The sequence below is a fragment of the Budorcas taxicolor genome, chromosome 1 (assembly GCF_023091745.1).
Source record: "Budorcas taxicolor isolate Tak-1 chromosome 1, Takin1.1, whole genome shotgun sequence".
NCBI classification, from domain to species: domain Eukaryota; kingdom Metazoa; phylum Chordata; class Mammalia; order Artiodactyla; family Bovidae; genus Budorcas; species Budorcas taxicolor.
In genome coordinates, this window is record NC_068910.1 from 206,979,784 (window position 1) to 207,006,250 (window position 26,467).

General features: G+C 49.9%; 1 protein-coding gene across 1 annotated transcript in view; it reads left to right on the forward strand.

Annotated features, from left to right (window-relative positions):
* Positions 1 to 26,467, forward strand: part of PDE9A (phosphodiesterase 9A) — a 106,112-nt gene that overhangs the window by 62,986 nt on the left and 16,659 nt on the right. The window contains exons 5-9 of the mRNA XM_052638890.1: positions 7,105 to 7,159; positions 8,048 to 8,118; positions 17,156 to 17,240; positions 23,967 to 24,048; positions 25,597 to 25,671. Of these exons, the coding sequence (XP_052494850.1) occupies positions 7,105 to 7,159; positions 8,048 to 8,118; positions 17,156 to 17,240; positions 23,967 to 24,048; positions 25,597 to 25,671 (368 nt within the window). The remainder of the gene's footprint in view (positions 1 to 7,104; positions 7,160 to 8,047; positions 8,119 to 17,155; positions 17,241 to 23,966; positions 24,049 to 25,596; positions 25,672 to 26,467) is intronic.

The window sequence follows — 26,467 nt, forward strand, 5'->3', positions numbered from 1 at the left end:
CAGTCATGTATGGATGTGAGAGTTGGACCATAAAGAAGGCTGAGCATCAGAGAATTGATGCTTTTGGATTGTGATGCTGGAGAAGACTCTTGAGAGTCCCTTGAACTGCAAGACTAAACCAGTCAATCCTAAAGGAAATCAATGCTGAATATTCATTGGAAGGACTAATGCTAAAACTGAAGCGCCGGTACTTTGGCCACCTGATGCAGAGCTGACTCACTGGAAAAGACTGATGCTGGGAAAGGTTGAAGGCAAAAGGAGAAGGGGGTGGCAGAGGATGAGATGGTTAGATAGCATCATTGACTTAATAGACATGAATCTGAGCAAACTCTGGGAGATAGTGGAGGATAGAGAAGCCTGGCGTGCTACAGTCCATGGGTAGCAAAGAGTCAGACACAACTTAGCAGCTGAACAACAATGGCTATTGGTGACCCTTAGTGACATAACAACACCTGTGGCTGTCAGGGACCCTTAGTGACAGAATGACAGCACCTGTGGATGCTGGCAACCTTTAATGACATAGTATAGCAGTGGTGACAGCTAAGGCAGGAGTGCGCACCACCGGCCAGGCTCTGCCCAGAGTATTCTACACACAATTTAAGTTCAGAACTCCCCTGGGAGGAAGCAGTGGCCTGCGGCAGGAATTCCAGTGCACTGGGGTGGGGCGGGGGAGGCACCCACTTCCTGAACAGGCTGTGTTTATGGATGTGTGGGTGTGGTTGGCCTTTTGCACAGAGGCATTTTTTTCTTTGCCCTTTCCCCTTGCCCAGGAATGTAGATTGTGCAGGATCTGAAGAAGCAGCCCTGGGCGAAATTACAGAGATGGCAGCAGAATAAGTGCCATGACCTGGGCACCGGCGCCCTGGGGCTCTCTCCCTGCCAGGTTACCTTTGTGCCTGTGCCCTTTCTGAAGACATCAGATTTGTTGACATGGGTGGCACATGGGCTGAGGTGTAGCTGTTACATGGACCGGCATGTGAATATCTGACCCTCGTTTTCAGCCAGGAAAAGGAAGGTATGGGATGAAGTGCTTGAAGTAGAAATTAAATTTCAGCATCAAAATCCTGTGGTTAAGACTTCCAGTGCAGGAGGTGCAGTTAGAGCCCTGGTCGGAGAGCTAAGATCCCACATACCTCTCAGCCAAAGAATTCGAAATGTAACACAGAAGCAATACTATAACAAATTCAATGAAGACTTAAAAAATAGTCCACATCAAAAAAAAAAAAAAAAATCTTAAAAAAATCCTGTAATGTTCAAAGGAGCCCACCTCAAAAGACAAGGGAAAATTACTCCTTAACTTTTTCTTTCCATTCTATCTATTAAATTTTTTGTTAAACTTTTTTTAAGTCATTATACAGTCATATGCAGTTGTAAGAAAAAATGCAGAGACCCAGGCACCCTGTACCCTTTTTGCTGGTACGGTAACACCCTTCAGACTGCAATAAGATCTCACCCCAGACACTGCTGCAGTCCAGGCACAGAGCATCTCATCCCCCAAGGGGCCCTCATGCTGTCCTTCCATGTTGTTCAGTGGCTAAGTTGTCGCCAACTGTTTTGTGACCCCAGAGACTGCAGCATGCCAGGCTTCGCTGTCCTTGACTGTCCTGGAGTCTGCTCAGATTCATGTCCATTGAGTCGGTGATGCCATCCAACCATCTCATCCTCTGTCACCCCCTTCTCTTCCTGCCTTCAGTCTTTCCCAGCATCAGGGTCTTTTCCAATGAGTTGGCTCTTTGCATCAGGTGACTAAAGTATTGGAGCTTCAGCTTCAGCATCAGTCCTCCAGTGAGTATTCAGGACTGATTTCCTTTAGGATTCACTGATTTGATCTTGCTGTCCAAGGGATTCTCAAGAGTCTTCTGTAGCACCACAGTTTGAAAGCATCAATTCTTTGGCACTCAAATTTCTTCTTGATCCAACTCTCACAGACATACCTGACTACTAGAAAAACTGTAGCGTTGACTATATAGACTTTTGTCAGCAAAGTGATGTCTCTGCTTCTTAGTAGGCTGTCTAGGTTGGTCATAGCCTTCCTTCCAAGGAGCAAGCATCTTTTCTATAGTGTCATCCAGATCCCTTTATCCACCGCCCCTTAACCCTGACACTTACTAATCTGTTCTCCATCTCTATAGTTTTGTCATTTCAAGAATGTTCTATAAATGAGTGAGTTTGGGGATTGACTCAGCATAATTTTTTCACTCAGCGTAATTCTCTAGAAATGCATCCAGGCTATTATGTGTATCACAAGTTCAATCTTTTTTATTACTGAGTAATATTTCATGGTGTGGCCAGAACACAGTTTGTTTATTCATTCATCTACTGAAGGGCATCTGGGTTGTTTCTGGTTTAGGGCAATTAAAAATTAAAACTGTTCAGAACATTGTGTACTGACTTCTGTGTAAACATAACCTGTCACTTCTCTGTCCCAGAGGGCAGGTGCAGGTCGTACAGTAATTGTATATTTAGTTTTGTTAAGAAACTGCCAAACCCTTTTCCAGAATAGCTGTTCTGGTTTGCATTCCCACCAGCAGTGTGTGAGTAAGCTAGTTTCTCCACATCTTTTCCAGCATTTGGGGTTGTCACTTTTTTTTTAATTTTTTTAGCTTTTTTGATAAGTGTGCAGTGGTATTTCAGTGTGATTTCATTTGCATTTCCCAATGACTCATGTAGCTCAGCATCTTTTCATGTGCTTATCATCCATCTGTATATTCTCTTCAGTAAAATGTCTGCTCATGGCAATCCCTGGTGGTCCAGTGGTTAGGACTCAGGGCATTCACTGTGGGGGCTGGGATTCAATCCTTGATCAGGAACCAAGATCCCACAAGCCAAAACAAGCAGATGAATAAATGTCTGTGCCCTGCCCGTTTTCAAACTGAATTGTTCTGTTTTTTTACTGTTGAGTTCTTGCTATTCTTTTCACCGTCTGTTTTCAAGTCTTTGTCAAATACGATTTGCAAATATTTTTTTCCCAGACTATATACCTTTTTATCTCATAGCAGAATTTTTCCCAAAGGAGAAGTTCTACCTTTGATAAAGTCCAGTTTATCAATTTTCCCTCTTATGGATTGTTTTTGTTGTCAAGTCTGAGAACCCTCTGCCTAGCCCAAGAATCTGAAGATTTTCCTCTATTTCTTTCTAAGTTTTATAGTTTCCTATTTTACATCCAGAGTCCACTTTGCCTTTGTCGTTGTTACCCAGTCACTAAGTCATGTCTGACTCTGTGACCCCATGGACTGCAGCATACCAGGCTTCCCTGTCCTTCACTATTTCCCGGAGCTTGCTCAAACTCATGTCCATTGAGTCCGTGATGCTATCCAGCCATCTCATTGTCTGTCACCCCCTTCTCTTCCTGGCCTCAATCTTTCCCAGCATCAGGGTGATTTCCAATGAGTTGACTCTTTGCATCAGGTGGCCGAAGTAGTGACACTTCAGCTTCAGCATCAGTCCTTCCAGTGAATATTCAGGGTTTATTTCCTTTAGGATTGACTGCTTTAATCTCCTTGCAGTCCAAGGAACTCTCAAGAGTCTCCTCCAGGACCACAGTTCAAAAGCATCAATTCTTCAGTGCTCATGTTCTTTATGGTTCAACTCTCACATCCATACATAATTACTGGACAAACCATAACTTTAACTCTACAGACCTTTGTCAGCAAAATGATATCTCTGTTTTTTAATATGCTGTCTAAGTTTGTCATAGCTTTCCTTCCAAGGAGTAAGTGTCTTTTAACTCCACAGATGCCTGCAGTCACCATCCACAGTGATTTTGGGGTCCAAGAAAATAAAATCTGTCACTGCTTCCACTTTTTCCCCATCTATTTGCCATGAAGTGATGGGACCACATGCCATGATCTTAGTCTGAATGTTGAGTTTTAAGCCAGCGATTTCACTCTCCTCTTTCACCCTCACAAGACTCTTATGAAAATGGTAGGTCTCACCATTTATATCTTTCTTTTACCAGAGTTTTGTAGTTTTCAACACACGACTTCATCATGTTTTATTTACACTTAAGTTATTTGAGTTTTCTCAAGTGTTTATAAATGGTGCTGTGATTTTAATTTCACTGTCTACATGGTCATTGCTAGTGTATATAAATACAGTCAATTTGTATATTTATCTTGTATGCTGTGACCATGTTGAACTCACTTATTCTATTTTTATATTTTGCTGAATTCTAATTGCTGATATTTTGTTAAGAATCTTTGCATTCATATTAATGGCAGATATTGACTTGCAGTTTTCTTTTTTGTTGTCTTTGTTAGATTTGGTATCAGGTTAATACTAGCTTCATAAAGTGAATCAAAAAACATACCCTTCTCTTCTATTTTCTAGAAGACATTGTTGAATTCTTGAAGGACTGATTCATTCTTCTCTGAATGTTTGGTAAAATTCTCCAGTGAAACCATTTGCGCCTGGAAATTTCTTTGGAGGGATTTTTCTTAAATAAGGACAGTTTCCTTAAGAGTTGCAGACTGTTCACATGGTGTGCTTCATGTTGGAGGAGTGCGGTGGGTCATACTTTTCTCGGATCTGGTCCATTTTTGTCTAGGATGTCAAGATTCTGTGTTTAGAGTCGTGTTTCGTGTCTCCTTGTTGCCCTTTTGAGGCCTGCAAGGTCTGTAGTGCTGTCTCCCCTTTCATCCCAGACACTGGTGATCTGTGTCTTCTCTCTGTGTTTCTTAGTCTTGCCAGGGATTTGTCAATGTGTTGATATCTTTAAATAACCAGTCCTTTGTTTCATTGATTTCCTGTGTTGCTTTTGTGTTTTCTGTTTCACTGATTTCTGCTTTTTATTATATCCTTCCTTCTGCTGTCCTTGGGGGTTTATTTTTGCTTTTCTTTTTCTAGGTTCTTAGATTATGGCGTTAAGAGTTTTCCTCTCTGAGAATGCAAGCATACAGTGCTATAAACATTCCTCTCAGCACTGCTTTAGCTGTGTCCCACCACTAAATTTTCATGTGTTCTATTTTCGTTTTCATTCTACTTGGCAGAAAACAACAAAACTCTGTAACGCAGTTATCATTCGGTGTCTATTTTTGTGTCCCTATGATTTCCTCTTTGACCCATGTATTACTTAGAAGAGTGTCATTTAGTTTCAAAGTGTTTGAAGATCTTTCTGTTACTGATTTATAGTTTGATTCTCTTAAAGGTCACAAACCATACTCTGTTTGGTTGTGGTTCTTTTAAATTTGTTGTGGGTTTTGTGTGTGTGTGGACCAACCTGTGGTCTATTTTGGTATATGCTTCATAGGCACAGGGCTTCCCTTGTGCCTCAGCTGGTAAAGAATCTGCCTGCAGTGCAGGAGACCTGGGTTTGATCCCTGGGTTGGGGAGATCCCCTGGAAAAGGGAAAGGCTACCCACTCCAGTATTCTGGCCTAGAGAATTTCATGGACTGTAGAGTCCATGGAGTCGCAAAGAGTCAGACACACCTGAGCGACTTTCACTTCACTTCAGAGGCACCTGAAAAGAATGTGCATTCTGCAACTGTTGATGGACTTTTAAATATATCTCAAGACTGAGACAGACCACTAACTGTTCAAGGTTATGTGATACACTTTTGCCCAAGATTTCAGAGTAAGTGATCTAAAATACTACTAAGTTCACCAAGGAGGCCTATGAAGCCTTCTCACTGGTGGGTCTTGTCAGTGGAGCCACCATTTTTCTTCCCTGGGGGGTCTGGTCCTCTCTGAAGGATAGAACTTTGATCAGCTCAACATGTGGCTCAATAAAGTTTCCTGGCTGACATTTTTACCCTTGCATTTCCCAGAGATATGATGCGACATCGTTTTCCTTCTTCTCATCAAGTCATAGGATGCTAAAGCCGGAGGAAACCATGGGTCATCTGGCCTACTCTTTCCTTTGGCAGGTCCTAGAGGTTATTTTAGATTATTTTTTAAAATACTTCTGTGAAATTAACATAAGTTATTATAGAAGTATATTAGATATAGAGACACAAAAATAAGGAAAAAAGCTTATATATAATCTTACAACCAAAAAGTAACTACTATTATTATTTTGGAGTATACTCTCCCAAGTTTTAAGAAATGGAATCACACTGTATTATGACTTTCTTAGTTTTATAATAGGCATGAACATTTTTCTAAGATATTATTCCTAGTAGCAGAATATGTTTCCACAGTACAGAGACACCATACCACATTTAAATGGTATAAGTGATGTCCATTTGATGGACATATAGGCCATTACAGTTTTCACCGTGTTAAATAACGTCGTGATGAACATCTTTTGTGTCCATATATGTGGTTTTTCCTAGAATTGGAAACAATAAATCAGAGCACGTGAACATTTTTAGCTTTTGAGCCCTGTTGCCAAATTGGATTGTTGGGGATTTTGTTTGTCTGGACAGGCTTGGCTTGGTTTTGATTTGTGTCGGTTTTAGAAGCTATATGGAAGCTTACATGAGTTCAGGAGGAAGCCTTGTTTAGGTCCCCAGAGTTTTAGGGTGTGAACTAGACTGTCACCTGGAACCAAGGGGAGAGCCCACCCTTCCCAAGAGCATAGAGTGGCTGGAATGGTGCCATGCATTCCACACCTTCTATGAGGCATCCTGAACTGGGCCCAGTCAGGAAACAGGAAAATGGGCAGCTACATACAGCCTGGGGTCTGAACCTTGTAAACCCAGCCGCCCAGCCCAGTTTTATGTGCCAGGCAACAGAGGGACAAACTCGCTCACCCCAGCCGCTTCCTCTCTCTGGGACCTACCGTGAGAACAGAGTGTGTTGCACTCAAAATATGCCTTGAACTTTCCGTCATAGTAATTGCCCCCATAAAATGGACCAGGTCACCGCATGAAAGTGTCCCGTATTTAAAGACCAGTCCTGCCTGCTTTTATGGCTGGTGCTGACTGCAGGAGGTTCACAGCCCCGGCCACTCTGGTGAGGCACCACTGAGAGCTGTCCCGGGGGAAAGGGCATCTGAAGCTGGACGGGAAACCTGAGGCCCAGGAGAGGCCCTGCTGCTGACCAGTGGCCAGAGCACCCCTCCTTCCCAGGTACCCAGGCAGCTCCTGGGCACGGTGTTGGGGTTCAGCCCATGGTCCACAGAGTGCAACCTTTTCCATCAGTCTTTCTTTTCTCATCTGCAGAGAAAGAAGAACTGATCCAGAACGTGCTGACCCAGGTGGCGGAGCAGTTCTCAAGGTACAGAATCTGGATGCATCCTTTCCAGGGCTGGGTACTCTTTCTCTTCTTGGTGGGTGGGCCCTTTGCCTTGAGGCTATCTCAGCCGGTGGGCTCTCATCCATCACTTCCCCGGAGAAGCCACCTGCCTGGTGGGGTCCTTTGGGGAATTCTGCAACTAAGCCGGCATGCATGGGGTCCAGGAGATGCTCTCCTGCTGGTGTTTTCAGAGTAAAAACCCATGTTGCTGAGAATTTCCTCAGCTGGCTCTTCCGGGGTGAGGACTTCAGCCTACGGAAACTGACAGCAGAGATCCTGGGTGGATCTCTGGCTCACTCTTCATTCTGAGTTATTCTGCCGTTCTGGAGTCAATGCTTTGCGTTTTCTCAGTTACCTCCTATGGCATCTTACTGCCCCCCGGGTAGTTGAAATGGGGAGAAGGCATAGGGTATTTTCTTAAAGCCCAAGAGTTGTTGAACTGAATGGGTTGGATCCCAGAGAAGGGCACACCAGCTGCCTAAGGTGTTCTGTGTCCAGTGGGACAGGGTGTGTGTTGGCGAGGTTGAGGGGTGGGGCAGGGTGAGTGCTGGTCCATGCCAGGGGTGAGCAGAGAACCCAGGTCCTCCCCAGAGAGCATCTGCTCACTAGCCAGGTATGGGGAGTAATCATGCCCACTCTGTGTTCCAGTCTTGAAAAATACACCTTCGAGATAATTCCAGAGTGTGTCCTTTTCCTCCTCCCCGCCCTTCTCCAACTCCCAGGAGTTCCTTAAAAGCAACTCCTCTGTTTGGGCCCCTCACCAGCCCACCTGTGGGCCTCACCATGGCAAGGAGCTGGCAGATGTTGACTGAACCCACTTTAACTTGGAGAATTTGAGGAGTTATGTTGTTTTGTTTTTTTCCTTCCCAGAGCTTTTAAAATCAACGAGCTGAAAGCCGAAGTTGCAAATCACTTGGCAGTGCTAGAGAAACGCGTCGAATGTGAGTGGCATGTTGATGCCTTTTTGCTGATGTGTCTTTTAACCCTAGTTTAAATTAAGCCACTTAAGCCATGGTACGTGATGATGGCAGGGGAGGTGAGGCTCAGAACGAATGTCTTGTCTTTGTGAAATACTCAGTACTTACCTTTGAAGTTAACAAAGGTTAGAAGAGTGATGAATCTTAAGTGTTTTATTCTGTTTTAAAAGTAACCCAGTAACTTGCAACATGTTAGAAGTACACAGTAATTTGCAATTAGAGCACAGAGGAAACCATGGGGCTTCCTAGACCGGGCGGGCCCGGAGAGGAACCTCTGCAGAAGAGCTTGTGTGTGTCCCTTTCTACATAAATGAGAACACAGCAACCCGTACTCTGTGGTTTCTGTTTTAGGGGAAGATGTCTACTGAATGACCACCAAGGCCTGACTCAGTGACCAAGTAGCTAAAACTCCGGAAGATAACAGCTTCCAGTCAGTCACCCTTTGTGTCCCATCCATAAAATAAGAGGCAGTGCTTGAATTCCTTGTGGTCCACAATTCCCCGCCCAGGGCCCAAAGAGATGGCTCTTTATCAGTGTCAAGGCTAATGTCAAGGTTAATGGCTCCTGGGCACTGCATTTACTGACTTGCGGAGTGAGTAAACAGACTCCAGACGTGAGGCTATCAGGATGGCATCACAGCCTCTACCTGGCTAACTCATTGAAGGTCACTTTTCATACCTTGTGTGAACTGTTTGTTTTTTTCCAAGAAAAAAAAAATCACAATTATGTCCAAAACAAATTCGCCTAAAGAATTTGAATCGTGATTTACAGTCACCCTTTTCAAAGTGCGGCAGCGTTTTTTAAATCCGTTTGGTCATTAGAGCTGCAAAACAGTTCTATTTTCCCCATTGGCAGTGAAAGAGCCAAAGAGATTAAGCGACCTGCTTGAGTTCATTCAGCAAATTGGAAAAGTAAATACCATAAAAAAGGCTGAGCATCGAAGAATTGATGCTTTTGAACTGTGGTGTTAGAGAAGACTCTTGAGTGTCCCTTGGACTGCAAGGAGATCAAACCAGTCAATCCTAAAGGAAATCAGTCCTGAATATTCATTGGAAGGACTGATGTTGAAGCTGCAGCTCCAGTATTTTGGCCACCTGATAGGAAGAACTGACTCACTGGAAAAGACTGATGCTGGGAAAGATTAAGGGAAAGGGGAAGGAGTCAAAAGAGGATGAGATGGCTGGATGGCGTCATCAATTCAGTGGACATTAGTTTGAGCATACTCCGGGAGATAGTGAAGGACAGGGAAGCCTGGCATTGTGCAGTCCATGAGGTTGCAAAGAGTTGAACAAGACTTAGTGACTGAACAACAAGCCCTGACGTCCTAGGGCTTTCACCAGCACCTTTCACCATGAGAAGCTGGGGATTTGAGGGGAAGCTCGAGGAAGAGCAGTTTAGAAAGCTGCTGTAGCAGCTGGTCTTGTAGCCACTGCCACAGACACCAGTCGTGGCCACATTGAGCAGAAAAGAGGTTTTGCCTCTGAGGGATTTGGCAGGGGTGGGGGGTCCCCTGGGTGCTGAGAGTGTCAGGATGAGGCTCCTCAGTAGCTGTACAGCAGGAGCAATGCCCCATACCCCACATAGAGCTGATGCTGTGAGGACTCGGATCTGGCGGATCTGAGCCCCAGATGTACAGTATCCCCAGCACCCCAAGATCAGTGTCGGGACCCCCCACAGCTCGTGGCCACTGCTGCAAACATCAGGCTTCTTCTCTGTTCACCAGCTGCAGGTCCAGAGTCTAGACAGAGTGGACCCCATGCCCACACACACACACACACACACACACACACACACACCCCGCGCCCTACCCCTGCCCACTGCAGGGAAGGCCAGAGAAACTGAGTATGTTAGTTTCCTGTGGCTGTCATATCAAAGCACCCAAACTAGGGGGTTGGAACAACAGAAATGAATTCTCCCACAGTCTGGAGGCCAGATGCCGAGGTCAAGGTGCCGCAGGGCCAGTCCCTCCTGGAGGGACCCTGTCCCGAGCCTGCTGTGGTTCCCAGGCTGCCCACGGGCTTGACGTGTGGCCGTCACTGCACTCAGCCTCCCCTTGCCCTCCTTTGCACTCAGGTCTCCCCTACCTTCCCGCATCAGGCACCTCTCTCTGGATTTTGAGCCCACCCTCACCCGGGACGATCCGCTCTCAGGATCCATCTCCTAAACAAGTCACACTTGCGTTCTGGGGATCAGGATGTGAGCCTCTCCCTTCTTCAGTTGCTCAGTCATGTCCGACTCTTTGCAGCCCATGGACTGCTGAATGCCAGGTTCCTCTGCCCTTCACCATCTCCTGGAGTTTGTTCAAACTCATGTCCATTTAGTCGGTGATGCCATCCAGCCATCACGTCCTCTGTCGTCCCCTTCTCCTCCTGCCTTCAATCTTTGCCAGCATCAGGATCTTTTCCAATGAGCTGGCTCTTCACATCAGGTGGCCAAAGGATTGGAGCTGCAGCTTCAGCATCAGTCTTTCCGATGAATATTCAGAGTTGATTTCCTTTAAGATTGACTGGTTTGATCTCCTTGCAGTCCAAGGGACCTTCAAGAGTCTCCTCCAGCACCACAGTTCAAAAGCATCGGTCTTCAGCACTCAGCCTTCTTTATGGTCCAGCTCTCACATCCGTACAGGACTACTGGAAAACCATAGCTTTGACTCTATAGACCTTTGTTGGCAAAGTGATGTCTCTGCTTCTTATTACACTCTCTAGATTCATCATAGCTTTTCCCCATGTCATTGCCTGTCTCTTATGGGGGCACAATTCAACCCACTGCTGTGAGCGTTTGCTGTTTCATCTTCTGCAGTGGGAGGCAAGCCCCACTTCCCACCAAGCCCCATGGGGTAGAACTGTCCACACGTGGGAAGTGGTTCAGGCAGAGATCACAAAAAGCGTTCACTGCTGAGTCACTGCCTACACTTATGAGAAGAGCCGTCTTCCAGTCACCACCTAGGGAGCAGATGCCTGGCGGGTGAAGGGGGGCGGCAGGTGCCTCCTGCTTCATCCTCCTCTCCTCCAGCTCCACTGGCCCCTCCCTGTACAGAAGCCAGCCCCAGGCCTTCCATTCTTTGTACACAGGCGAGTTAAAGAGGCCATTAATTAATTTTCAGAACTCCTGCCGAGAGCTGTGAGACCGAGGGCTTCCGGTCCCTGGGCGTGAGAGCAGCAATCAGGCAGAGAAGTGTCTGTATTTTGCCTTCAAGTGGCTCATGGATTGAGGACCGTTAAAGGACAGAGCCCCAGTAACCGTCTCCCTGGCCTGTCCTTGCCCCAAATCCTCCAGAACTAGCTCGAATCTCCTCCTAGGGCTTTGTGTGAATCACAGAAGTCACACCCATGCACATAGGTTACCTGGAAGACTCGGTCCAGGCTCACGAGATCACAGTTACTCGTGTTTTTACTAGTTGTGTTCATTCTAGCACCGGAGAGCTGGGCCCTGAATGGGAGGGATGGAGGGGGCTTGCATTTCTCAGGGGGAGGAGAGGGTCAGGGTTAGGGTTCCAGGCGCTTTGGTCAGCTGGATTGTTGGGGTTGGGGGCCCCTCTGGGCAGCGGGTTACCCCCAGCCCCATTTTAGTACCTCTGCCCATGTCAGCCCCCAGCGCCCCCACCTCCTCCTGGCTGCCCACCATGCACAGGAATGTGGGGGTTCACACACCGCAGGAGGTGGGTCTTGTGCCCCTTGAGCTCCACTTGGCTTTAGGCCTGTCCTCTCCTGGTGCTTGTGGCTGACCGCTCCCTGACTCCCCGGCTCCACCGTTAACACGGAAATGACCACAGTTGCCTCACCTGAGCTGAGCCCCCGGGGCAGGAGGATATGAGTTCCAAAGAGCTGCCCAGACGTAGCATCTGTGCCTCCCCCAAAGACATCCCAGGGACCCTGGAAGCGGACAGGGGAGGCCCTCTGGACAGGGGTCTGGCCGTCAGACCTCTGCCATCAGTCACTTGGGGAACTAGTCACCCCAGCCTCTCAGAAGGTCAGTTCCAACCCTGCACTGCTGCCAGAATCAAGCCAGCCTGTGAAGGCCGCCAGGCTACTCCACTAGGCCACACGTGGACACACACACGCACACATACACACAGAGGAATACACACACAGTGCGGCACACACAGAGCGGCACACACACACAGACACACACACAGAGGCATACACACACAGACACACAGAGGGACACACATACAGAGCTACAGAGGCATGCACACAGACACACACAGAGGCATGCACACAGACACACAGAGGCACACACACACGGGCACACACACACACAGCTACGGAGGCACACACAGAGGCACGCACATAGACACACAGTGGCACACACACACAGAGGCACACACACAGAGGCACACAGAGAGACACGCACACAGACACACACATACACACAGAGGCATGCACACAGACACACAGAGAGACACGCACACAGAGGCACATACACACCCATACATGTAGAAACATGGGCACATATACTCAAAAATACACAAACCCTTACATACATACACATATGAACAGACATGCGCGCCATGCTCATGCGCATACGTGCTGTGTCTGGTGTGTCTGAGCTGCTACTGACTTTCTCTGCTTCTGAGGTCCAGAGAGGCACCAGCTAGAACTGCCCATCTGTAAACCACGTTACATTGGTTTGACTTGTGTTTGAATGGAATTTCCTGCTTTTTTTTTTAACCTTCTCAAGTGTTTAATTTTTTGGAGTCAAATATAAATTTTTCTGTGGCTCTTAATTCACCTTAAAGGCTTTCCTTCCTTTTCTACAGAATGTTTTCCTTCTTCGGGAGGCTGGGGTCTCACTTAGATGGAAGGCTGTTTTAAACACAGGACACCCCGGGCCTCCTCTAGCTTCCCGGCTGGAGGTGAACCGTCCAGGGCACCCCCACCTCCCTCCCTCCCTTTCTTCTTGTTTGCAGGACAGGCCCGGGCACCCTGCAGGCACAGGGCAGCCCTGCTCCCATCCAGCCTTTGTCCTTGCCCATGCGTGCCACCTGCTTAGTCGCTCAGTCATGTCTGACTCTTTGCGACCTCATGGGCTGTAGCCCACCAGGCTCCTCTCTCCGTGGGATTCTCCAGGCAAGAATACTGGCATGGGTAACAGTTACCTTCTCCAGGGGATTTCCTGACCCAGGGATCAAACCTGTGTCTCTTAAGTCTCCTGCATCCACAGCTGGATTCTTTACCACCTGAACCTGAGTTCCATCCCTGGATCAGGAAGATCCCCTGGAAAAAGGCATGGCAACCCACTCCAGTATTCTTGCCCAGAAAACCCCATGGACAGAGGAGCCTCGTGGTCTACAGTCCCTGCCCAGGCCTGGCCCAAAACCTAAAGACTGGAGAGCTGGCCCCAGGGGCCTGAGTTCACAGCCAGGTCGAGCAAACGACCCCAAAGACTGAAACCAAACCTTGCTTTTCTTTTTGTCGCTCGGGAAATGTGCTTTATGCAGATTCCTTAGCAGAGTTCTTGGCAGAAATGCTGAAACACGGCTCTATTCCTACGTGTCTGTAAACCGTTTCCAAAGCTCTGCAGCCCCACCAGGGCCTGGCCTGCCCACAGTAGCCTCTCAGAAGAGCCCAATGGGGCTGGTGGGGGGAGAGAACAGGGCAGAGCTGCCTCCATGACCACCCTCTTGCTCCTGCCCACTGAGGCCCCATTCCTGAAGCCAGCATCACTCTTGGCGAATCATTCCTGAACATTCTCCTTCAGGGCAGCTGTGACCTGCAGAGGCCCATGGAACTGCTTCTAAAGTCCGAGAGAGGCCAGCAGAGTCCATGTGATGCTCAGGCCGCTAGTCTGGGGCTCTGGTCTGTGCCCACCTGTGTTTAAAGTTTGGGACTGACGAATGGGCCAAGATGTGGGCAGCTGACATCCGTCCCCACCATGGGGCCTCACTGTGTCGCCACAGGACTTGGGGGAGGCCCAGCACAGTCAGCCTTCTTGCTCCCCCAGGATTTTCCAAAAGGGAGCCTGGTGTCCAGCGAGGCCTGGGAGGGACTGCCCTAGGTCTATGCGTGCCTGCATCCGCCCAGCGCCTCCCAGCTTCCTCCCTGCGCTCTGGCGCTTTAACCCCATGACATGTTTTCTCATCCATTGATGAATGCACTTTTTGCCACCTCATTGCTCACCGTCAATTTTCTTGGCAACCAGGCTCCATTTCATAAACATTTTTGCTGTAAATTCTGGATCTCTGAGATTCAGATAAGTGATATCATACCATGTAGCCCAAAAGACTGAATCTTAACATCACCCCCAATAAATGGCCAAGGAATCTGATCTACATCAATTCCAATACCCACTCGATCAAACATCAGGCAGCCACCAAGAGCCGTGAGCTACTGGGCAGCTGCTAACAGGAGCATCCTTGACCTTGATGATGGAAAAAAGCAAATGAGAAAACAGAGCGGCATGATCCCCCAATTTTTTTTTTAAGAAATTTTTTTGATGTGGATCATTTTTAAAGTCTTTATCTAATTTGTTATAGTATTGTTTCTATCTTATGTTTTGGTTTTTTGGCTTCGAGGTATATTGGATCTTAGCTCTCCGACCAGGCATTGAACCCTGGGCCCCCTGAGTTGAAAGACGAAGCCTTAACCACTGGATTGACAGGAAAATCTCCTGTCTTTTTAAAAATAAGAGTAAATAGATAGATATTAAGAATGCACGGGGGTGGGAGAGAAATGCCTGGAGGGATACACACACACATGTATATAATATATTGTTGTTCAGTCGCTCAGTCGTGTCTGACTCTTTGCGACCCCATGGACTGCAGCGCGCCAGGTGTCCCTGTTCTTCACTATCTCCTGGAGCTTGCTCAAACTCATCTCCATCGAGCTGGTGACACCGTCCAACCATCTTATCCTCTGTCATCCCCTTCTGCTCATGACTTCAGTCTTTCCCAGCATCAGGGTCTTTTCCACTGAGTTTGCTCTTGGCATCAGGTGGCCAAAGTATTGGAGCTTCAGCCTCAGCATCAGTTCCTCCAATGAATATTCAGGATTAATTTCCTAAGATTGACTGGTTTGATCTCCTTGCAGTCCAAGGAACTCTCAAGAGTCTTCTCCAACACCATATAATAGTAAATGAATTCCCTTCTGGCCCAGTGGGCTCACGGATAGATTTTTAAATACTCTTCTTTGATAGGCCCTGTATTTGCTCCATTTTCTGTAGTAGTCATAGGTTATTTTGTATTCAGAAAAGTGATGCTGGAAACATAATGAGTGTAACCGTGGACCCTGCCTGGCAGGGCACCGCTGCCTGGTTTGGACTGTACAGCATGGTCTGTCTCTTCCCCACATGGATTCCCTTTTTGGATCCAAGTCTATGCCACATGCCAGGTCCCTTCTCCAGCTCTATTCCCCTTTGTGAAATGTTCTGCCCTTCACGTGTTAGCAGCCCTTTCCTGGGCCCCTTCCTGCCACTGATGTTGACTCCACTGTATGTCCCAGTGACAGACACGGTTACAACGTGGTCCCCTCCTCCGAGGGGTGAGCGTCTGCAGTGGGACCGAGGCTGAGGCATGCCCTGAGTGTGAGGGGTGCACACTCCTGGCCCCAGTGCAAACCTTTACGATGTGTGCTGCTGCACTCCTTCTTGGGAGTGGACCCAAGCTTCCGTCCACCTCGTAACAGGGTGTTGCAAGAGAAGGCTGAGAGCCTCCGACCCCAGAGGAGGATGTGGGGTCCCAGCAGGAGCTCGGAGTACCGATGTCATTTCCTCCACCCCTCCAGCTCACTGCCCCGCATCCTGGTACAGAAGGGAGGAGGTGGTTTTTGAGCCTCTGCCTTGGCATCCCACATGGCAGAGAAGCAGGTCACCAGGACCAGATTCAAAGATCAGACCCTCCAGATTCCTGCCACATAGACGGAAGGATGCCGTGGTTTCACAAAGCCTGGCCCACGCTTGGCCCCTGACCCTGAAATGTTTAGAAAACCCGCCCAGGGAGGTTCTAGTTCCTGCCTGTCTGCCCAGAGCCCAGGGCGGTGCTGGGAAAATTTCCACCGCCATGAGCTCCAGAGCTGCTGACAGCTCCTCCCGGCGGGAGGGGATTAATGGAAACCAGCGGAAGTCACCGAGCTGCTCTGCTTTGTTTTTCTTTTAGAAATCATCTGCATTTTATTTTTAGCCGTATTCAGAGCCACACTGGATGAAAAGGGGGATGAGTGGCATCGTGGGTAGTATCTTTTTGCATAAAAATCGAGGTGTGATTACAAAGTAACAAAGCTCATCTTTTTTATTTCTTATGAACTGACTCTAGTCAGAAAGCCTTTCCAAAGCTGGCAGCATTTCTGGGCTAAATATGCACCTGCCAAGTGTGTACGTCTTGAAGTTGAATACTCGCTTGTGGGTGTAAGCGCCAGTTCATCCTCTGATGGAAAACAAAATAGTAGTGTGCTGACTTAAGGGACCCCCCCCTCGCCCCAGCACCCCGGAAGTATGACCAAGCCTGGGGCCCTTCTCCTGGCCTATTCATTTCTCACCATTTCAGGTCTGGACTTCTCCTGGTTAACTGCTCTACAGGATCTTAAAGTGCAAAGCTCCTTATCTTAATGAAATTTCCATTCTTGCTGGGAAGCTGTGATTTTGCCCCCTGAAACTTCCGTTGCATTTTAATACCCTGGGAACACTTAACCCCCCTTTTCTTTGGGAGATAAAAGACGCTCTGTCCCAGATCCTCAGCTGGTGCTTAGGGGTATGGAGGGAAAGCAAGAAGTGGGTGAGGGCAGAATGGAGAGTCATGGAGTGGGGCGGGGGAGGGGCTTCCATCCTAGAGGGACAATGGGCCTGAATGCGATGAACAGGCGTGTGTTTGGGGGCAGCTGTGTTTCAGCTGAGTGAGTGGGAGGCCAGAGAACCAGCAGGGTGGGCGGGAGTGGGAACCAGTGTCTGAGCCAGCCTCCCCTCCTTCCCACCGCGTAGTGGACATGGGAGCCGTGGTAACCCCCAGTTACCAGCCTCCCCATCCTTCGCGTGTATCCATGGTAACCTCCTTGTTTCTCTTGGTCCCCAGTGGAAGGACTAAAAGTGGTGGAGATTGAGAAATGCAAGAGTGACATTAAAAAGATGAGGGAGGAGCTGGCAGCCAGAAGCAACAGGTAAGGTGTGCGCCGGGGGAGGCGCGGGCAGACGACTCGGGGAGAGCACTGAGTAGCCATATGGGGCGGAGGGGGCCCTGGGCTTTTTTTTCCCCGGAAGCGAGGCTGAAGAATCTGGTTCAGCTGGGCTTGAGTGGGCACTGTCTGGGATCTGCTTTTTAGTTACACAGCTTTCTGCTCATAAAAGAGAGGATATGGCTGTGGGAGGCGGGGAGGATGACGTCACACAAGAAGAGAGGAAGCGTCCTACAGAAAATGGTTAAGATTCATGCCCTCAGCTTGAACAAAGTTGACATCGATTATTTTGAAAAAGGGATCAATTAAAGGAGAAGGACCTTTGGCTTCCAGAGGACGCGTGTCCTGGGGCCTCAGAGGCCCCGCTTCCATATGGACGTCCTCACAGTGCAGAGTCAGAGAAGGCAATGGCACCCCACTCCAGTACTCTTGCCTGGAAAATCCCATGGACAGAAGAGCCTGGTAGGCTGCAGTCCATGAGGTCGCGAAGAGTCGGACATGACTGAGCGACTTCACTTTCACTTTTCATTTTCATGCATTGGAGAAGGAAATGGCAACCCACTCCAGTGTTCTTGCCTGGAGAATCCCAGGGACAGGGGAGCCTGGTGGGCTGACGTCTAGGGGGTTGCACAGAGTTGGACACGACTGAAGCGACTTAGCAACAGCGCAGAGTGGCCAGTTGGGGGAGCAGTACCACAATCTAGACACAGAAGTCACTTGTCCCTCGGAACGAGCGTCCCTCCATGCGTGCCCCTGGGGAGCCAGGGTGAGGTGCCCAGGCTGCCGAAATCCATGAAAAAAACACCCCAAGCACTTCTTGGAGAGTGGGGTTTCGGGTGCAGCTGGACCCCTGGCCAAACTGGGGTCAAAGCAAAGGTTCAGGTTGGGGGTGGAGATGCCCCGTTGGCTGAGATGATGTGGGACATGGTGCACGTGTGGGGCACTGACTGTGTGCAGGGCTGTGATGGGTGCTCTCTGATGCGACCAGCTCCACCTGTCTGCCCTCTGGGGTTGCTTCATGCCCACGGTCAGCCAGCCAGAGCCCGCGTGGTGACAGTGTGGCCTGTCACCCCCAGAACCCCATGCCACTAAGGTGGCTGAGGTTACGCTGGGCCTAATGGTACTTAGCAGTACTCCTGGGCCCACTCACAGCCCTGTGCAAACACACCGGATCGTCTTACAAGGCCACCTCACACCCTGAAGGTCATTCCCGGAATTTTCAAAATCAAGGGCAACCTGCTTAGTGGGGAGGGTGGCTGAGTTCAGGGCCTTTGGGCCAGGAGGGGACAGGGAAGCTGGTGGTCCTGCCAGAGAGTGAGGCTGGCAGCCTTGGGGTGGGCTCGGGACTAGCCTGATGGGCTCAGAGCCATGTTGGCATGTCTTCCCAGGACCATGCCATGTTCGTGTCATACTTGTCATCTAGTTTGGATTCTCTGAGACCAGCCTGGGACTGGTTGCCTGTGGCCCAGTGCCATGTCTGCTGCAGCGAGAGGGGACAGGGGTGCACTCTGGACCCCATCCCGCACCTTCCGTCTGTGGAATCGCCTCACCCACAAACATGTTGCATCCATGGAGCCCACAGAGCACTTGTGGGAGACAGGTTGGCTTTTGTGAGGTGTAGTTGGTTCCCAGGTGGCGCGGTGGTAAAGAGTCTGCCTGCACTGCAGGAGATGCAGTTTTGATCCCTGGGTCGGGAAGATCCAAACTAGATCCCCTGGAAAAGGAACTGACAACCGGCTCCAGCATCCTTGCCTGAAAAACCCCATCGACAGAGGAGCCTGGCGGGCTGCAGTCCGTGAGGTTGCAGAGTCAGACGTGATGTAGCAACTGAGCACACAGGTTAGCTGAAGGTGCGCGCAGTAGGAAGGGGTTTATAAGGCAGCCTCTCAGCCCTTCTCAATAACTGACTCCTGCCACCTTCCCGGAACAGCCAGGGTGAGTCATGAGCCCCCACCAGCCAGGCCTGCCCCCGCCAGGCTGCAGGCGCCCTTGTCTGTACAGAGCCCACTGCGGGCAGGGGCAAGGCAGTGCTTCCGGTATGGTCTCTGGCACTGGCCATTCGGATTGCAAGAGAAAAATCAGAATTTCATCCAGGTTGTGTTAGTTTCCTGCAGCTGCTATAACAAAGTACCACTAATGGAGGGCTGAAAACAGTAGTTTATTTCCCACAGTTGTGAGCGTTAGAAGTCTGAAACAAAGGTGTCAGAAAGGCCGGGCTCCCCAGGAAGGCTCTCAGGGGACCTGTTCCAGGCCTCTCTTCCAGCTTCTGGGGGTGTTGGTGATTCCTCGGGCTCCTTGGCTTGCAGGGCGTCACTCCAGGGTCTGCCTCTGTCTCCACGTGGCCTCTCTCTGTGTGTCTATCTCTGCGTCCAAGTGTCCCCTGTTGCCAGTCAACTCACACGGATGTGAGAGCTGGACAGTAAAGAAGGCTGAGTCCCGAAGAATGGATGCTTTTAAACTGTGGTGCTGGAGAAGACTCTTGAGCGTCCCTTGGACTGCAAGGAGATCAAACCAGTAAATCCTAAAGGAGATCCACCCTGAATATTCACTGGAAGGACCGATGCTGAAGCTGAAGCTCCAATACCTGATGCGTAACCTGATGCGAAGAGCTGACTGATTGGAAAGGACCCTGATGCTGGGAAAGATTGAGTGCAAGAGGAGAAGGGGAGGACAGAGGATGAGTTGGTTGGATGGCATCACCAATTCAGAGGACGTGAACTTGGGCAAACTCCATGAGATAATGAAGGACAGGGAACCCTGGTATGCCTCAGTCAGTGGGGAGGTTGGGGCTGAGGGTGGGGGCAAAGAATCAGATATGACTTGGCAACTGAACAGCAGCAGTCATACTGGGTGAGGGGTCACCTTCCTCCAGCATGGCCGATCTGAACTCATTACATCTGTGACAGCCCTGTTCCAAATGAGGTCACAGTCAGAGGTGCTGTTAGGACCTCAGGGTATGAGGACACATAGGGGACATAACACACCGCGTGGAGAAGACCTGCCTGATCTCAGAGCACAGGGGAGATGAGATGTCCCCTGCAGGTGCCCCTCTGGGGCAGAGACAGCTGGGCTCATCCAAGTGTTGAAGCCCCTTCCATGTGCCACCCCCTGCCAGAAGTGCATTCTTGGAGCTCACAGTGCCACGGTAATCCAAAGAGGCGCCCTCCCTGTGTCGTAACCAAGTCTAGAGCGATGTCATCTCAGCCAGCAGTTTTCACAGCAGCCATGTAGGTGAGAGACGAGTAATCGTAACTGTTCGTTCAAAAATAGAGTAGCGTGAAGTCTCAAACATTGCCGACACAATCGGAAAAAGGAAATCTAGCCTCCTGGGCATAGGTCTGATCCGCAGCAGCATCACCCACCTGGGACCCTGGCGCAGGAGCCTGGCGGCCCCCTGTGCCCCGTACAAGCAGCCCTGCCCTTTTCTATATGGAGAAATGGACTCAGACGGAGGGTAAGTCGTTCGCATTGCCCTCAGTCTCTGTTGATGTCAGGGTTCCATCCTAACTAATCACACAGATGGTCAGGCCATTCAGCATCCCGGGACCTGGCTTGTTACCTGGGACCAGCTTTGTTACTTGGGATCACATGGCTGAGCAGCTGTTTCTGATGATGTCAACCCAGCTGGGCAGTGGTCCTGCCTATGGTGGGGCTGAGAGAGGAACAAAGGTCCCAATCTGGGTGAGCCCAGCTCTGTACCCGCTCAGGTGGTCAGTGAGTCTGAAGTGATGACCACCTTCACCCACCCATGAGCACACCACAGTGTGGCCTTGGAGCCAGGGGTCAGCATGGACTAAAACCATCTTCCCCCAGGGAATAACAGGATAGTGGTTGGGTTGGATCAGACTCAGACCCACAGACACCCTCAGAGCGGGCAAGAGTCCCCTGAGACTCAGGCCTTGAGTTTCTCTTGGCTTTTCCCCAAGAGGAAAGAAGGCGAATTGCCCACCCAGCTGTAGGGCAAGGTCTGACCCCGCTGAGCACTTGTCCACAGAGTGGAGCCGGAAGGTTCATCCCAATGGGGCTCTGCGAGAACCCTCAGGGCAGCATCCAAGGACCCTGGCACCTACCATCTCTGCTTCTGTCCCAAACACTGGCCTTGACCACTGGGCTGAGCCCCAGGAGAGGGAGGGCTGGGAGCGCAGAACACAAAAGCAAAAGCCAGCCCCAAACAGAAAAGGAGAGACACCATGCCAGAGGCTCTGTCAGCTGGAGGATGCTGGTTCCCGTGGCAACGGGCACAGATGGAGCTGGCAGGGGCACCTGGACAACGTGGGCAGGCCCTGGCAGGACCTCCCAACGCTGGGGTTTTCGAGCAAGCAGAGAGATCCCAGCAGTCAAACCATCCTGGATGGCAGAAGCTCACGCAGCCCTCCTGGGAAAGGTGCACAACCAGCCTGCCCAGCATGCGTGCGGATGTTGGTTCAGAAGAGGTTAAAAGTACGGGAAGAATAATGACAATGCTGCATGTGGTCTTCAGAGCATAGACAAGTTCTCACTGCTCAGATGTGTGTCAGTGGAAGTTCTCATGTACAAGGGCGACCCCAGACATCATCTGGTTGGCGCGTTTTCCTGGTTCGCTTTGTTCCTCTTTTGCTCAGGCTGTCTTAAAACCTCCCTCCACACGCGAAGCTGTCCCAAGCACCTTGGATGAGTCTCCCAGGCATCGGGTGGAGGGAAGACGTGGCACACTGAGAAGATCACACTGAGCCCCTTTTTCCAAAAAGGAGCAGGCGTGTTATTCTGAGTTTGCATGTGGTATAGCCTCCTCCTCTAACCTGCAGACGATACTGGTGGTGGGGAAGAGTCGGTAATAACTGCAGCAACCACAGTGCTCCCAGCTGAAATCCAGTCCAGAGCTTCCCAGATGTTCTTCTGTGTACAGAGGCCCAGTTTTGAAAAACAAGTATGAAATACCGCGTTGTAACCTTTTTTACACTTAAAGAATTGTAAACAATCAATAGATCTAAATGCAGCCTCAGACATTCTGAAGGCTGTGGTCCAACACTCATTCTCACTCACCAAATGAATGGGTTCTTTTCTTGGTAAATTGTTCTCTATTACTTTTCAGGATATACTGTAGGCAACGTTTCTTTTTCCCTTTTCACCCCACATTCCCTAGCTACATATAATACTTGTAATTAGAGATGATAGAACAGACCTCCCTGTCGCGGTACCATGATGATTTAAATTATTTCCCACTGGGGGACATTCAGGTAGCTTCTACTCTGGTTTTTGCAGCAGTAGATAACGCTGTGGTAAATACTTTTGAGCCGTTTGCTTGCATCTAATTCTTTTCTTAAGGTAAATTCCCCAGCGGAGGCTTGCGGCTTAAAGGATATGAGTTTCTTTATGGCTTTTACAATACGATATGAATTGCTCTCCCAGGAGATGAAACGTTATTTACAGACCTGCACGGGCTTCTCTGTTGGCCCCGTCCCCTATCTGGGAATCTCACACAAGGCAGGAGGGGGCAGGGTTTAGACACCCCCGGGGTTCCCTGTTTTGGGGGGACTGGGAGTTCCTTCAGAAGGAGTTAAGGTGCCCAGACTCCTGGAGCAGCCCCCACCTGCAGCCCCCTGATGTGTCCCCACAGCCCAGCACTCGGCCCTGACGTTAGAAGGGGGCTTCCCTCCAAAACCAGCGGGCTCCGTTTGTTCGTTCTTGTTGCCTCGATGTTAAATGATGAAACGGAGTCAGACAGCAAATTCAGCGTGTGTGTAAGGTGGGGTGTCCTCAGAGTCCGTCACAGGAGGGGATTGATGGTCTGTGGTCCACCGCACCCTGGCACCCAAGGAGGAGGTGCTTTTGGACGAGGTTGAGCTCTCTGAAGCATCGGCATTGCGTTTGTGACACGTTAGTGGAAAAGGCAAGCTGCCAGAAAGCGAGCTCAGTACAATTCCATCCTTGTTGAGAAGGACTGGGGGCTGCCTATGTGTGTCCATGCCGAGGAAGGTTCTGGAAGGATGCCCCGAACTTAACAGAAGGCATTTCCAGGCGTGAGATTTAGAGGAAAGAAGTGGGTAAAATGGGACTTACTAGTTTTTTAACTTCTATGGTTTTTTAACTTTTTAGAGTAAACGTGTCTTACCCACATCATGAGAAAAAGATTTTTAGAAGCCTCTCTAAAGTGAAGATGATGTATTTTCTGAGAGCTCAGTATCATCTCAGGAGGTCCAGCAGGGGTCCTTGGGGTTTAGCAGTGAGACGTCTCTGGCTCTGTGGCTTATTTTTCTGGAACAAATAAGACGAAAGGCGTTTGTGGGGTTCAGGTTGGATTGAGTTTGGGGTGTTTTTTAAGCACTGTCAATTATATTATTTTTTATCTACTACATGAGGGGCACTGTGCTAGGTTTTCTTCATGGACTAACTCTTTTTTTTATGTATTTTAAACTTTTTGTTTTGTGTTGGGATAGAGCCGATTAACAGTGTTGTGATGGTTTCAGGTGAACAGCGAATGGACTCAGCCATACATGTATATATCCATTCTCCCTCCCTCTCCCATCCAGGCTGCCATGTAACGTTGAGCAGAGTCCCCTGTGCTATTCAGTAGGACCTTGTTGGTTACTCATTTTAAATATAGCAGTGTGTACATGCCATCAACCCTGGGGCTTGTTGTTTGGGCTCCAATGAGGTCCCCACAGTTAGCTGCCCAGGCTACACCAAGCCCAAGGTGGCAGTGCCAGAAGTAATCTTTGCTTTGCTCTTCAGGACCAGCTGTCCCTGCAAGTACAGTTTTTTGGATAACAACAAGAAGTTGACGCCTCGACGTGATGTCCCCTCTTACCCCAAGGTAAGATGACAGCCTGCCTGTGAAGAAACCACCATCTGTGTCCACAGCCTCAGGGCACACACGCCCACCCACCTCTGGCCCCACCCAGGGCTTCCCTGGCCTCCCAGCCCCACTGCAGTCTGCGTGTTTGCAAAGCCAGCTCTCGCCAGGGCCCTGGCCGTGGCATGCTTCTGTTATTCTTAGGCAGAATATATTTTCTCGCTGACGTTTGTTTAGCAGAAGTGGTCCCAGACCACAGCTTACTGCCAGGAGATCATAGCTCCTCGCTAGTATCCACTCAACCCCCATCGCCAACTCGGTGAACAAACAGTTCTGACATTCAAATGTTACTTGAAAGAACTTTCATTTTTAACTAAATTATTTATAATCTGCTTCATTGCATCTCCCGTCCCTGAAGAATAGGTAATTATTATGAGAAGTTTTAGTTTTGGGTCATAGAGGATGTATCAGTTACAGGAGAGAGGCCCTTGTTAGAGCAGGCAATGCCCTGGGAGATGGGAGGGTCTTCAGACAGCTACAAAAGACGAGTCCCATGACTGTGGTCCTCCATCTCACCATGCCTTCAGCTGGAGACTGAGCGGGATGCTGGCCCAACTGAGTTTTATATATTTTCCCACTAAGATCTGGGCTTTGCCAAGACCAATATCCTCCAGACGGGGGCAGGGGGCTGGGGTTGCTGGCCATGCACAAGGCCGAACCCCCAACTCGCCACCGTTCCCACAGCAGCAGAGAGCCTTCCAGAGCTGCAAGGGGTCTCCCTGACTCGGATATGAAAGACACACTGAATATTGTCCAAGGCCATCACGTGGACCCAAGTGCCCTTTCCCACAGGAATACACGGCACACACCTTGGGACCCTGCCCTGGGAGTCACAAGGCCCAGCCTGGGTCCTGAACAAAAGGCACCCATCTTCCACAGAGGTTCCTTCTAAAAGCACAGACAGAAAGACCTAGGAGATGACTGGATTTAATTCCAAACACCGTGACTGTCTCGTGTCCACGGTCTTCTGTTTCCTCTGACAGCGTAACCTAAACTCCGGTGTTCCATAGAACCCACAAGCTGTGCTGTTAGCCCACGGCTGAACTAGTGACAGGTTCCGAACACAAACCTCAAAATAGCTTCTTAGCCAGCGTTTGAATGTATGCCAGATTTTTTCCCCCTCGATTTCTCTGTATTGTATTTTTTAAAGTCAGGTTTCTCGGGGTGTCACTAGCACACAGTAAGGGTCACCCTCCGCAGGTGTGAGGCACTGTCAAGCGTGACAGGCTTACACGGCCACATGCCCTCCACCACGATCAGGGGTGAACACCGTGTCTCCCCCAGACGCCCCCTCGGCCCCTGCTCAGTCCTGAAGCGCTCCCCCAGCCCCAGCCCCCACCGGTGGGGGTCCGTCCCTCTAGTGTTGCCCCCTCCAGAACTCGTGGGTGTGGCCTTGAGAATGGACTTTGAGGTGTCCTGAGAGGGGTCGGGACGACGTGCAGAAGGCATGGCAGGCCTTTGTGCAGCACAGAGGCCAGAGCCAGCTCACACTACTCCCCGTCCCTCCAGTACCTGCTGTCCCCTGAGACCATAGACGCCCTGCGGAAGCCCACCTTCGACGTCTGGCTCTGGGAACCCAATGAGGTGAGTGCGAGAGCCACTGGAATGGGCGCCAGCCTCGGGGACCGGACGGGAGGCATCCCCATCCCTCTTCTCCTTTCTCTTCTCTTCCTTTTAACTTGCTTCCCCAGTTTTGCAGCCAGGTGCCCTTTGGGCTCGGGAAGGCCCTGAGCCAGAACCAAAAAGCACATGAGCAGCGGAGCCTCACACCAGGATCTGGCTGCTCAGAAGCGCTCCCACACCCCACCACCGGGCCACATCCTGATCCCCCAGGGCAGCTGCCGAGCCCCCGTGGGAGTGAGCCTCCAGGCTTTGGGATTATTTCAGGAGGGGGCTTCCACTTGAGGTCCCGCTGAGAGTGGTCAGCCTGGGGAGCCGTGAGGACTCGAGGACCCAAGCTCTGTCACTCGGTCATGTCTGACTCTGTGACCCATGGACACCCTGCCAGGCTCCTCTGTCCAGGGTATTGCCCAAGCCAGGGATCGAACCTGGGTCTCCTGAATTGGCAGGTGGATTCTTTACTGTGTGAGGCACCAGGGAAACCTTCAAGGACTCAGAGTAACGTCTTAAAGTACGACAGTTCTTTTAAATTTCCCTTTTGCTGAGAAAACACAAGCATGGCGACGGTTGTTTGTTTAGTCTATTACATAATAATGTCAGATACACCCTCCTCTCTCTGAACCCCAAGAAATCACAAAGCCGCATAGACCTCAGGCCACTGAAAGCAGCAGATTCTCGCCAGCTTTTCGGTCACGCAGGAGCACAGAAAGGCTCACGCTCTTGGACAAGAGCGGCAGAGCGACTTCCCTGCAGGTCCTGG